The sequence below is a fragment of the Salvelinus fontinalis genome, chromosome 38, assembly GCF_029448725.1.
Source record: "Salvelinus fontinalis isolate EN_2023a chromosome 38, ASM2944872v1, whole genome shotgun sequence".
Taxonomy (NCBI): Eukaryota; Metazoa; Chordata; class Actinopteri; order Salmoniformes; family Salmonidae; genus Salvelinus; species Salvelinus fontinalis.
The window spans coordinates 35,990,550-36,004,199 of NC_074702.1; the positions used below are offsets into that span (position 1 = coordinate 35,990,550).

The 13,650-nt window shown below is 44.5% G+C and overlaps 1 protein-coding gene and 1 non-coding gene across 11 annotated transcripts in view; one reads left to right on the top strand and one right to left on the bottom strand.

Annotated features, from left to right (window-relative positions):
• Positions 1–12,629, top strand: part of LOC129837645 (focal adhesion kinase 1-like) — a 204,368-nt gene extending 191,739 nt beyond the window's left edge. For 7 of the 10 annotated variants that reach the window (XM_055903970.1, XM_055903962.1, XM_055903960.1 and 4 more), the window contains 6 exons: positions 2,290–2,329; positions 3,685–3,788; positions 6,695–6,703; positions 10,071–10,226; positions 11,430–11,510; positions 11,730–12,629. In XM_055903970.1, the coding sequence (XP_055759945.1) occupies positions 2,290–2,329; positions 3,685–3,788; positions 6,695–6,703; positions 10,071–10,226; positions 11,430–11,510; positions 11,730–11,948 (609 nt within the window). In that variant the 3' untranslated portion in view covers positions 11,949–12,629. The remainder of the gene's footprint in view (positions 1–2,289; positions 2,330–3,684; positions 3,789–6,694; positions 6,704–10,070; positions 10,227–11,429; positions 11,511–11,729) is intronic. The other 3 variants (XM_055903961.1, XM_055903967.1, XM_055903969.1) reach the window with 1 other exon arrangement.
• trnaa-cgc (transfer RNA alanine (anticodon CGC)) lies at positions 11,309–11,382 on the bottom strand. The gene has a single exon. It is a non-coding gene; the product is annotated as a tRNA-Ala (tRNA).
• Positions 12,630–13,650: the final 1,021 nt, after the last annotated feature.

Here is a 13,650-nt window from a genome sequence, read left to right on the forward strand (position 1 = left end):
CGGGGAAGAAGGGCTTTGGTCAGGGAGGTGACCAAGATCCTGATGGTCACTCTGACAGAGCTCCAGAGTTCCTGTGTGAAAATGGGAGAACCTTCCAGAAGGACAACCATCTCTGCAGCACTCCACCAATCAAGCCTTTATGGTAGAGTGGCCATATGGAATCCACTCTCAGTAAAAAGGCACATGACAGCCCGCTTGGAGTTTGCCAAAAGATACCTAAAGGACTCTCCGACCGTGAGAAACAAGATTCTCTGGACTGATGAAATGCCAAATGTTTGGCCTGAATGTCAAATGTCACGTCTGGAGGAAACCTGGCATCATCCCTACGGTGAAACATGGTGGTGGCTGCATCATGCTGTGGGAATGTATTTCAGTGGCAGGGACTGGGAGACTAGTCAGGATCGAGGGAAAGATGAACGTAGCAAAGTACAGAGAGATCCTTGATGAAAACCTACTCCAGAGCACTCAGGACCTCAGACTGGGGTGAAGGTTCACCTTCCAACAGGACAACAACCCTAAGCACACAGCCAAGACAACTCAATAGTGCCATTCTCTGAATGTCCTTGAGTTGCCCAGACTTGAACCCGATCTAACATCTCTGGAGAGAACTGAAAATAGCTGTGCAGCAACGCTCCCCATCCAACCTGACAGAGCTTGAGAGGATCTGCAGAGAAGAATGGGAGAAACTCCCCAAACACAGATGTGCCAAGCTTCTAGCTTCATACCCAAGAAGACTCAATGGTGTAATCGCTGCCAATGGCGCTTCAACAAAGTACTGAGTAAAGGGTCTAAATACTTATGTAATTGTGATAAAAACCTTGTTTTTCCAAAATGTGTAAAAAGTCAAGGGGTCTGAATAGTTTCTGAATGCACTGTACATGCTTACTACATAGGCATTCCATAAGCAAGTTGTATGTATTTGTTTTAGCACTCTGGGGATTTACCTTCAACTGGAAAAGGGAAAGTCAAGGGGTTAACAGATTTACACAGATCATCTTGGGACCAACAATTGTAAACACGTATATATATTGATCATTTAAAAAAAGAGAATGGTTGAAGATTTAGTCTTTGTTCTTTGAATTCACGTTAGGATACCAACATGTTTACTGGGCTTAAAAGGAGAAGAAAAGAACACTGACTGATATGAAGGAATATCCATCTGTTCTCATGTATAGAATGTATAATGTAGAACTATCAGAATATAGAACGTAGAACTGTTTGAACATAGAACGTAGAATTATTAGAACATAGAACGTAGAATTATTAGAACATAGAATGTAGAACTATTAGAACATAGAATGTAGAACTGTTAGAACGTAGAACTATTAGAACGTAGAACTATTAGGACGTAGAACTATTAGGACATAGAACTATTAGGACATAGAACGTAGAACTATTAGGACATAGAACATAGAACTATTAGGACATAGAATGTAGAACTATTAGAACATAGAATGTAGAACTGTTAGAATGTAGAACTATTAGAACATAGAATATAGAACTATTAGGACATAGCATGTAGAAGTATTAGGACATAGCATGTAGAACTATTAGAATGTAGAACTATTAGAACATAGAACATAGTTCTACATTCTATGTCCTAATAGGTCTATTTAATTTGTTCCCTGTCATTGCTCAGTGTCATTACATTGAGCTGTATGGACAGCTGTGTTCTGAGCTGCATGGACCATTAGAAGGGTATAGCCCCAAACCAAACCCACTCTTAGTTTAAAACACCGGCCACATTAATGCAGGAGCTCTCATGCAATCCACTCTATTTTACTGGGCAATTTGCAAAACCAAAATCTTGCTTCATGGCGAGATAACTGTCAGAATCTCTCCCCCTGATAATAATTATAGCCAGGCAGAGGATGAAGCCAAGGAGTGATGGATAGCCATTTAGCATGTTGAGTTGATGCACACAAATATTGAATACAACTCTCAATAACCTCTAGGTTATTCTGTAAACTTCAATCAGCAAGTGTTTTATTGACTTACATTTAAACAGGGAATACTGCATATGGTCTGTTCTACAGTTTGTTTTAGGGCTATCACAGTAAAGCAGAGATGTGTTTTTACTGTGGAACGCCATGTAAACTGGTGGTTGGCTGTGGTCCGGTTAGGTCTGTGTATCCAAGCAGCAGGAGTATTTTGAGTGTTGGTGGAGAGACCACAACACAGATGACACCAGAGAGACTGCTCACTGGGATGTTGTGGAAAAACACTGTTGGAAATGTGGAATGAATCCTGCTGGTTTATTTAACTGCTTGTTTGTGTTTGTTTGTGCAGACAGGAAACCAGCACATATACCAACCCATAGGCAAACCAGGTAATGTCTCAGCCAATGTAATTACAGGTTTACCTTACACGTATTGTTTTCAATGTTCCCCTGGTTCTCTGACTCTAACTCTGACGGGCTCTGACTGGCTCTAACTCTGACTGGCTCTGACACCGACTCCGACACCGGCTCTAACTCCGACCGACTCTGACACCGACTCCGACTCTGACACCGACTCTGACTCTGACTGACTCTAACTCTGACTGGCTCTGACTCGGACTGGCTCTGACTCGGACTGGCTCTGACTCTGACTGGCTCTAACTCGGACTGGCTCTGACTGACTCGGACTGGCTCTGACTCTGACTGGCTCTAACTGACTCGGACTGGCTCTGACTCTGACTGACTCTGACTGGCTCTGACTCTGACTGGCTCTAACTCTGACTGACTCGGACTGGCTCTGACTCTGACTGGCTCTAATTCTGACTGACTCGGACTGGCTCGGACTCGGACTGGCTCTGACTCTGACTGGCTCTAACTCGGACTGGCTCTGACTCGGACTGGCTCTGACTCGGACTGGCTCTGACTCGGACTGGCTCTGACTCGGACTGGCTCTGACTCGGACTCGGACTGGCTCTAACTCTGACTGACTCGGACTGGCTCTAACTCTGACTGGCTCTAACTCTGACTGGCTCTAACTCTGACTGGCTCTAACTCTGACTGGCTCTGACTCTGACTGGCTCTGACTCGGACTGGCTCTGACTCGGACTGGCTCTGACTCGGACTGGCTCTGACTCGGACTGGCTCTGACTGGCTCTAACTCTGACTGGCTCTGACTCTGACTGGCTCTGACTCTGACTGGCTCTGACTCTGACTGGCTCTAACTCTGACTGGCTCTAACTCTGACTGGCTCTAACTCTGACTGGCTCTAACTCTGACTGGCTCTAACTCTGACTGGCTCTAACTCTGACTGGCTCTAACTCTGACTGGCTCTGACTCTGACTGGCTCTGACTCTGACTGGCTCTGACTCGGACTGACTCTGACTGACTCTGACTGGCTCTGACTCTAACTCTGACTCCCTCAACTGTTCTAGCACATTCCTCAACCATTTTAACTGCTAAACTATGTTGACAGGCTGAGAATTTGGCTATTTCTGCTAGGCCTGTGTTAGTTTATGTTGCCATAATAGTAGATATTTGATAGGAATATCGTTGAATCTGTGAGAGTTTGATAAGAAATGCTACAATTCCTGTGCATCTCCCATATAGTCATACGTTGGTTTTATTCCTTATGTAACTGATTATGAGTTCTTCGCCTCCACATAACATGCATATATTGTACTATATGTTGTAGTTTAAGTATCTGTTGATTCTATTGTACGTATCTGATGGGTCCTTTGCCTCAACAGAACATGCAGCTCCACCAAAGAAACCCCCCCGTCCCGGAGCCCCCAGTCACCTGGGCAGTCTGGCCAGCCTGAACCCCGTGGACAGCTACAATGAGGGAGTGAAGGTAGACTGATGCTCACATCTTTATTCTACCATATCTACCAATCAAACTTTACACGCATTCTACAACAATCCAGTCATTTGGCTTCATCGCTCAATTTAAGCCCACAGATTTACATGTCTCAAAGTTATTTCAATTTATTTGTAGTTATTGTGTTGGTATTTTACTTTTGCATGTGCACTCCTAAACAAAGTGTTCATCCATCATTTTAAAGCTAGAATCCTTCATTGAAATGAGAACAAAGTGGTTCCCCCAACCTCTTGTTTTGGTAAAAAGCTGAGGGATGGACCTGGAGAAATGTAGCCACGTTCAAATTCATAGACAGAGCTGTGGATGCAAGGACTGACCATCCATGATATCAACATGATAGTTGTAACCATGTTTTGAGGCTAGACAGTGTTTGTTTACATTTACTTTGTTTACAAACATCAGAGTAAAACAAGTTGTTGGGTTCTGATGAGGTACGACAGTTGATCTAAGCTCCTGAGGCATTTACAAGTTATATTCTTCAAATATCAATGGGTATATACACTGAGTGGACAAAACATTAAGGACACCTTCCTAATACTGAGTTGCACCCCCTTCCCTTTGCCTCAGTTCGTAGGGTCATGGATTCTACAAGGTGTCCAAAGCGTTCCACAGGGATGCTGGACCATGTTGACTCCAATGCTTCCCTCAGTTGTCAAGTTGGCTGGATGTCCTTTGGGTGGTGGACCATTCTTGATACACACAGGAAACTGTTGAGTGTGAAAAACCCAGCAGCGTTGCAGTTCTTGACACAAACCGGTGCACTTTTATAGTGGGCCATGTAGTGGTCTTATAGTGGGCCATGTAGAGGTCTTATAGCGGGCCATGTAGAGGTCTTATAGTGGGCCATGTAGAGGTCTTATAGCGGGCCATGTAGAGGTCTTATAGTGGGCCATGTAGAGGTCTTATAGCGGGCCATGTAGAGGTCTTATAGTGGGCCATGTAGAGGTCTTATAGCGGGCCATGTAGAGGTCTTATAGTGGGCCATGTAGAGGTCTTATAGCGGGCCATGTAGAGGTCTTATAGCGGGCCATGTAGAGGTCTTATAGCGGGCCATGTAGAGGTCTTATAGCGGGCCATGTAGAGGTCTTATAGTGGGCCATGTAGAGGTCTTATAGTGGGCCATGTAGAGGTCTTATAGCGGGCCATGTAGAGGTCTTATAGTGGGCCATGTAGAGGTCTTATAGTGGGCCATGTAGAGGTCTTATAGTGGGCCATGTAGAGGTCTTATAGTGGGCCATGTAGAGGTCTTATAGCGGGCCATGTAGAGGTCTTATAGCGGGCCATGTAGAGGTCTTATAGTGGGCCATGTAGAGGTCTTATAGTGGGCCATGTAGAGGTCTTATAGCGGGCCATATCCATGTCTCAATTGTCTCAAGTTTTAAAAATCATTCTTTAACCTGTGTCTTCCCCTTCATCTACACTGATGAAGTGGATTTAACAAGTGACATCAATAAGGGATCATATCTTTCACCTGTATTCACCTGGTCTGTCTATGTCATGGAAAGAGCAAGTGTCCTTAATGTTTTGTACATTCAGTGTTTAATTAATTTATACGTGCAAAAATGGATGTTGCAATTAAGGATTCTAACTTTAAGCTGAGAAGTTCATGACTATGCATCTAAAACATGACTAACTGTTCCTATTCCTGTTAGAACATTCCTACATGACTTTACCATGTTGCCCAGATCACAACGACTACCACTGTATTTCAAATACACAGACTTCCCCTTTCTTTATGACACCCAAAAGACCGGAGATGTCACTATTTTCCCCAGTGATGGTTACTATGGCAACGGTCCGTTTGAGTTTCTCTGTGTCAGCACAGAACATCCAGGAGCGTTACCTTCCCTAAGTTATACAAACGGTTAGCTCTGCTCTGCTACCACTGCCTTGGTGTCATTAGGTTACGTCACTAATGGCACACTATTCCCTATATAGTGCACTACAGTACTTTTAACCAGAGTCCTATGAGCCCTGGTCAAAAGCAGTGCACTAAATAGGGAATAGGGGGCCTTTTGGGGTGCACCCTAAGCCTCAGCTAAAGCAGTCCCAGCTGTAGTTCACCCCCTCTTTCCTCCTTCCCCAAACACGCTCATAAATACCACATGATCGACCAGGCAGTCAGGCCTGCAATGCACCCTGGGAAGGAACACACTCTTTCCATTCCACTGCCTTCTTACCATCAGCATGGAAATGATTTAACAAGAGGAATACTCTAATGTGGTTCCTTCTTCCTGAGAAAGAAGCACCATGTAAACACTGACATGGTCTTTATCAGCCCATCATGACTGGAACTGAGATGGTCAGACTGGGCTATGATATCATGCATCACAAATGGCTCCCTATTCCCTATATAGTACACTGCTTTTGACCAGAGCCCCATAGGCCCTAGTGGTAAAATGTTTTGCACTATATAGGAAACAGGATGTCATTTGTGACACTGTACTACAATGTACTCAGTACTGTACTACCATGGCAACCTGTTCCCTGTTCTGATGAGGGAATTAGTGGGATTCCTGCAAAAGATAAAAACTTGTCAAATAAAACACAAAGGCTACATTTACGCAGGCAGCCCAATTCTGATATTTTGCCAGTAATTGGTCTTTTGACCAATCAGATCAGATCCTTTGCCAATAATTAGGTACATTTTCAGAATTGGGCTGCCTGTATGAACACAGACAAAGTTTCATGACCACAACATTTGAGTCTCCACCTCTGTAGATATTTCAGTATTTACTCAACCAACCTCTCCATAACCTTATTTATTCGGATGAAACTTTGCTCTCTGGTGTTATTGCGTGTATTGTTAATGCTTGTTGCATTAATATTTTCTCCCTCTTCTGTCCCTCTTGCCTCTGCCTTACTGTTGTTGAACTTAGCCCTGGCGGGTAAGAGAACACTGTGAATGTGTGTGTGTACGTTCATACGCTCATATGTGTGTGTGTGTGTGTGTGTGTCTCTTTAGACCTAATTTCTCACAGAATTGTCAATCAGTTGTTATTTGATGCTGAAAAAGCAGGCTATGGGTTGGGTTGTGTAGTGGGGTGGGACAATGGAGTTCATCTGTATCTCTGGTAACAGTGAATTTTTAATGCATCATCTGATTTGGGGCGCTTTACAAATGGCACCCCATTCCCTATATAGTTTACTACTTTAGACCAGAGAGCCCTGGTCAGAAGTATAGTACACTGCTCAAAAAAATAAAGGGAACACTTAAACAACACAATGTAACTCCAAGTCAATCACACTTCTGTGAAATCAAACTGTCCACTTAGGAAGCAACACTGATTGACAATAAATTTCACATGCTGTTGTGCAAATGGAATAGACAAAAGGTGGAAATTATAGGCAATTAGCAAGACACCCCCAATAAAGGAGTGATTCTGCAGGTGGTGACCACACACCACTTCTCAGTTCCTATGCTTCCTGGCTGATGTTTTGGTCACTTTTGAATGCTGGCGGTGCTCTCACTCTAGTGGTAGCATGAGACGGAGTCTACAACCCACACAAGTGGCTCAGGTAGTGCAGCTCATCCAGGATGGCACATCAATGCGAGCTGTGGCAAGAAGGTTTGCTGTGTCTGTCAGCGTAGTGTCCAGAGCATGGAGGCGCTACCAGGAGACAGGCCAGTACATCAGGAGACGTGGAGGAGGCCAACAACCCAGCAGCAGGACCGCTACCTCCGCCTTTGTGCAAGGAGTAGCACTGCCAGAGCCCTGCAAAATGACCTCCAGCAGGCCACAAATGTGCATGTGTCAGCATATGGTCTCACAAGGACTCTGAGGATCTCATCTCGGTACCTAATGGCAGTCAGGCTACCTCTGGCGAGCACATGGAGGGCTGTGCGGCCCCACAAAGAAATGCCACCCCACACCATGACTGACCCACCGCCAAACCGGTCATGCTGGAGGATGTTGCAGGCAGCAGAACGTTCTCCACGGTGTCTCCAGACTCTGTCACGTCTGTCACATGTGCTCATGTGCTCAGTGTGAACCTGCGTTCATCTGTGAAGAGCACAGGGTGCCAGTGGCGAATTTGCCAATCTTGGTGTTCTCTGGCAAATGCCAAACGTCCTGCACGGTGTTGGGCTGTAAGCACAACCCCCACATGTGGACGTCGGGCCCTCATACCACCCTCATGGAGTCTGTTTCTGACCGTTTGAGCAGACACATGCACATTTGTGGCCTGCTGGAGGTCATTTTGCAGGGCTCTGGCAGTGCTACTCCTTGCACAAAGGCGGAGGTAGCGGTCCTGCTGCTGGGTTGTTGGCCTCCTACGGCCTCCTCCACGTCTCCTGATGTACTGGCCTGTCTCCTGGTAGTGCCTCCATGCTCTGGACACTACGCTGACAGACACAGCAAACCTTCTTGCCACAGCTCGCATTGATGTGCCATCCTGGATGAGCTGCACTACCTGAGCCACTTGTGTGGGTTGTAGACTCCGTCTCATGCTACCACTAGAGTGAGAGCACCGCCAGCATTCAAAAGTGACCAAAACATCAGCCAGGAAGCATAGGAACTGAGAAGTGGTGTGTGGTCACCACCTGCAGAATCACTCCTTTATTGGGGGTGTCTTGCTAATTGCCTATAATTTCCACCTTTTGTCTATTCCATTTGCACAACAGCATGTGAAATTTATTGTCAATCAGTGTTGCTTCCTAAGTGGACAGTTTGATTTCACAGAAGTGTGATTGACTTGGAGTTACATTGTGTTGTTTAAGTGTTCCCTTTATTTTTTTGAGCAGTGTATATAAGAAATAGGGTGCCATTTGGGACTCAACCAGGGTTCTGTTGTCTGTTCACTGAACCACTTTAGCCTTCTCATCCTAATGCATTTCACCGTACTGACACAACACCTCTTTACCATCGATAAAGTGGGTCTTATAGCAGGCCATGTAGTGGTCTTATAGCGGGCCATGTAGAGGTCTTATAGCAGGCCATGTAGAGGTCTTATAGTGGGCCATGTAGAGGTCTTATAGTGGGCCATGTAGAGGTCTTATAGCAGGCCATGTAGAGGTCTTATAGCGGGCCATGTAGAGGTCTTATAGTGGGCCATGTAGTGGTCTTATAGCAGGCCATGTAGAGGTCTTATAGTGGGCCATGTAGAGGTCTTATAGTGGGCCATGTAGAGGTCTTATAGTGGGCCATGTAGAGGTCTTATAGCGGGCCATGTAGTGGTCTTATAGTGGGCCATGTAGAGGTCTTATAGTGGGCCATATAGAGGTCTTATAGTGGGCCATATAGAGGTCTTATAGTGGGACATGTAGAGGTCTTATAGTGGGCCATGTAGAGGTCTTATAGTGGGCCATGTAGTGGTCTTATTGTGGGCCATGTAGAGGTCTTATAGCGGGCCATGTAGAGGTCTTATAGCAGGCCATGTAGAGGTCTTATAGCGGGCCATGTAGAGGTCTTATAGTGGGCCATGTAGTGGTCTTATAGCAGGCCATGTAGAGGTCTTATAGTGGGCCATGTAGAGGTCTTATAGTGGGCCATGTAGAGGTCTTATAGTGGGCCATGTAGAGGTCTTATAGCGGGCCATGTAGTGGTCTTATAGTGGGCCATGTAGAGGTCTTATAGTGGGCCATATAGAGGTCTTATAGTGGGCCATATAGAGGTCTTATAGTGGGACATGTAGAGGTCTTATAGTGGGCCATGTAGAGGTCTTATAGTGGGCCATGTAGTGGTCTTATTGTGGGCCATGTAGTGGTCTTATTGTGGGCCATGTAGTGGTCTTATTGTGGGCCATATAGAGGTCTTATAGTGGGACATGTAGTGTATGTTCAGATCTGTGTTTGTGTCCATAATAATGTGTTTGTCTACGACATTGTTTCAAACAACCCTTTGAATGCTAAACATAACACACTGACTTCTTCCTAAATGGGTTCTGTGCACTTTTGACATGATTTAGGAATAATGCTGAATTCCAAATAACTCCATTATAGAATGTATTGTTTATTCCAGATGCTGACATCTTCCTAACATAACCTCTAACCCTCTTTTGACCCAATGTACAATATCAAGGATATGTTTGACTTGATTTAGCCGCTGGTGACAGTCTCTACAAACATTTCAAATTCCTTGGGTTTTTGTCATTGTGATTTACTACCATGAATGACTGGTGTTGACTGACTGGTGATATATACTGCCATCTTTTGGTGAGAGTTAAGAAATGCAAGGTTGAACATTATATGAATCATCTGTCCCTCTCGGTTATTTCTCCATCTCTGCTCACAGTGTATTTTTCTCCTTCATTCAGCTCCAGCCTCAGGAGATCAGCCCACCACCCACTGCTAACCTGGACCGCTCTAATGACAAGGTCTATGAGAATGTCACAGGACTGGTGAAGGCTGTCATAGAGATGTCCAGTAAAATTCAGCCTGCGCCTCCCGAGGAATACGTGCCAATGGTCAAGGTAGGAGAGACACAGTGTTCATTATCTCCACATTCAATCATCAGGGTTCATTGTAGCAAAACGTTTACGTTTCGCTCTTTTTGGAAATGTTTTATCCATTTGACCTTTTTTACTTTTAGCAGACGCTCTTATCCAGAGAGACTTACAGTAGTGAGTCATTTAGCAGACGCTCTTATCCAGAGAGACTTACAGTAGTGAGTCATTTAGCAGACGCTCTTATCCAGAGAGATTTACAGTAGTGAGTCATTTAGCAGACGCTCTTATCCAGAGAGACTTACAGTAGTGAGTCATTTATCAGACGCTCTTATCCAGAGAGACTTACAGTAGTGAGTCATTTAGCAGACGCTCTTATCCAGAGAGACTTACAGTAGTGAGTCATTTAGCAGACGCTCTTATCCAGAGAGATTTACAGTAGTGAGTCATTTAGCAGACGCTCTTATCCAGAGAGACTTACAGTAGTGAGTCATTTATCAGACACTCTTATCCAGAGAGACTTACAGTAGTGAGTCATTTAGCAGACGCTCTTATCCAGAGAGACATTTATCAGACGCTCTTATCCAGAGAGACTTACAGTAGTGAGTCATTTATCAGACGCTCTTATCCAGAGAGACTTACAGTAGTGAGTCATTTAGTAGATGCTCTTATCCAGAGAGACTTACAGTAGTGAGTCATTTAGCAGACGCTCTTATCCAGAGAGACTTACAGTAGTGAGTCATTTAGCAGACGCTCTTATCCAGAGAGACTTACAGTAGTGAGTCATTTAGCAGACGCTCTTATCCAGAGAGACTTACAGTAGTGAGTCATTTAGCAGACGCTCTTATCCAGAGAGACTTACAGTAGTGAGTCATTTAGCAGACACTCTTATCCAGAGAGACTTACAGTAGTGAGTCATTTAGTAGACGCTCTTATCCAGAGAGACTTACAGTAGTGAGTCATTTAGCAGATGCTCTTATCCAGAGAGACTTACAGTAGTGAGTCATTTATCAGACGCTCTTATCCAGAGAGACTTACAGTAGTGAGTCATTTAGTAGATTCTCTTATCCAGAGAGATTTACAGTAGTGAGTGCATACATTTTCATACTGGTCCCCTGTGGGAATTGAACCCACAACCCTGGCGTTGCGAGCGCCATGTTCTACCAACTAAGCTACAAGGGACAGAGCAGATTTCTCGGATTGGTTCATATGAGAATATTTGTGTTTCAGGATGTGGGTCTGGCACTAAGAACACTCCTGGCCACAGTGGATGAAACAATCACGTTACTTCCAGCTAGCACACACAGAGAGGTACGTTAACCAGGCATGGGCCATTTCTGATCCAGTACTATGTTAGTCCCCTCTGCCTTCTCTTATACAGGTCATTTTGTTTTAATTAGTTACATAATACTGGAATATATGCACCCTGTTCATTCACTGAACCTATTTCTATTTTATCTCTCAATATATTATTATAATAATAATATATGGAACATTTATGTTTTAATCAAGTACTATCTTATCTTAAAGGTGGAGATGGCCCAGAAGCTGTTGAACTCTGACCTGGCGGAGCTGATCAACAAGATGAAGCTGGCCCAGCAGTACGTCATGACCAGCCTGCAGCAGGACTACAAGAAACAGATGCTGACGGCCGCCCACGCCCTGGCCGTAGACGCCAAGAACCTTCTAGACGTCATCGACCAGAGCCGGCTCAGGATGTTGGGCCAGGCCCGGCCGCCACCTCACTAGCGCTGGGGGAGGAGGGTGTGGAGTGTGGGATGAACTGACTCAACTCAAAGCTTCTGGCTGAATGACTGTCTGGACAGATGGAAGCCATGTGGGGGCGCCCTTGGGTTTGTTCACCTGTTCTTTCATGTCTAATCAGTGATTACTTCAAGGAAGGGAGGAATAAGGAAGATTGCACTGTGAAGGAATTTGAACGGGGCACTGCTTCTACAGGGCCATCATATGGACTGGACTCCAGGTGCATCACCAGGCAGACTAGCGACCACCTCTGACCCTCACTCCCCAACACACCACTCCTTTTTATTGACTTGGAATCTTTGAAGAGGTATTTTATTTTATGCTGCACCGATTGTGTTGGCTGACTAACTGTGAATTCCTACAGTCCCAGATTTCATCTGAAGAAGAATCAGGAGGCACACTTCAGAAACTGCTCCCCCCAGAGGACAAATGGAGGATGACGTGGACAACAGAACTGAACTGGAACCTCTATGCTTTAGTAGACAGAACACTGAACTCCTCACACTACGTCTAACATGTCTGTTTCATTGTTAACACTTGTCACAAGCTCAATAGTGATTCATGGAGGATCACAAACACTGGGATATATTTTGTCTTGGCTCAGTCGGCCATCTTGTCAAATAGGAGAAAATAACGGATGAAATAAAATGATGACAAAACGACAAAGCTGTGACAGTGCTTTCCTGTGTTTATGAATGACAGACAAAGCTGTGACATTGCTTTCCTGTGTTTACGAATGACAGCGCTTTCCTGTGTTTACGAATGACAGACAAAGCTGTGACATTGCTTTCCTGTGTTTACGAATGACAGACAAAGCTGTGACAGTGCTTTCCTGTGTTTACGAATGACAGACAAAGCTGTGACAGTACTTTCCTGTGTTTATGAATGACAGACAAAGCTGTGACAGTACTTTCCTGTGTTTATGAATGACAGTGCTTTCCTGTGTTTACGAATGACAGCCTAAGCTGTGACAGTGCTTTCCTGTGTTTATGAATGACAGCCAAAGCTGTGACAGTACTTTCCTGTGTTTACGAATGACAGCCAAAGCTGTGACAGTGCTTTCCTGTGTTTACGAATGACAGCCAAAGATGTGACAGTGCTTTCCTGTGTTTACGAATGACAGACAAAGCTGTGACAGTGCTTTCCTGTGTTTACGAATGACAGCCAAAGCTGTGACAGTGCTTTCCTGTGTTTACGAATGACAGACTAAGATGTGACAGTGCTTTCCTGTGTTTACGAATGACAGACTAAGCTGTGACAGTTCTTTCCTGTGTTTATTAATGGCAGCCTAAGGATGGTGTAGCATGTCATTTATTTTCCCTAATGGTGTTTAGCTGAATCATTTTTCCAATAGTTTAATAGATTTACATTCATATTTTAAACTTCTCGACATTTCATCAACACATGTTCCCATTTAACACCAACAGGAATGAATGAATACCTTAAAGGGTCATCTCAGCAGTACTTCTCATACTAATCAGCTATTACACAAGTCTTATTCATAGCTTACTGACAAGTTACCATGCTTATCATTTAGGTCTATCTGTGATAGATCACTGAGAAGCGAGAGGACACCTATTGACTGACTTTAACATGTAAAGTCATGATATTGATTTGGATATTGATGTTGGCTACAGCCAGTTCCTAAGCTATTCAACAAGGTTTATTATTCCTCCTGGTTCCCTCA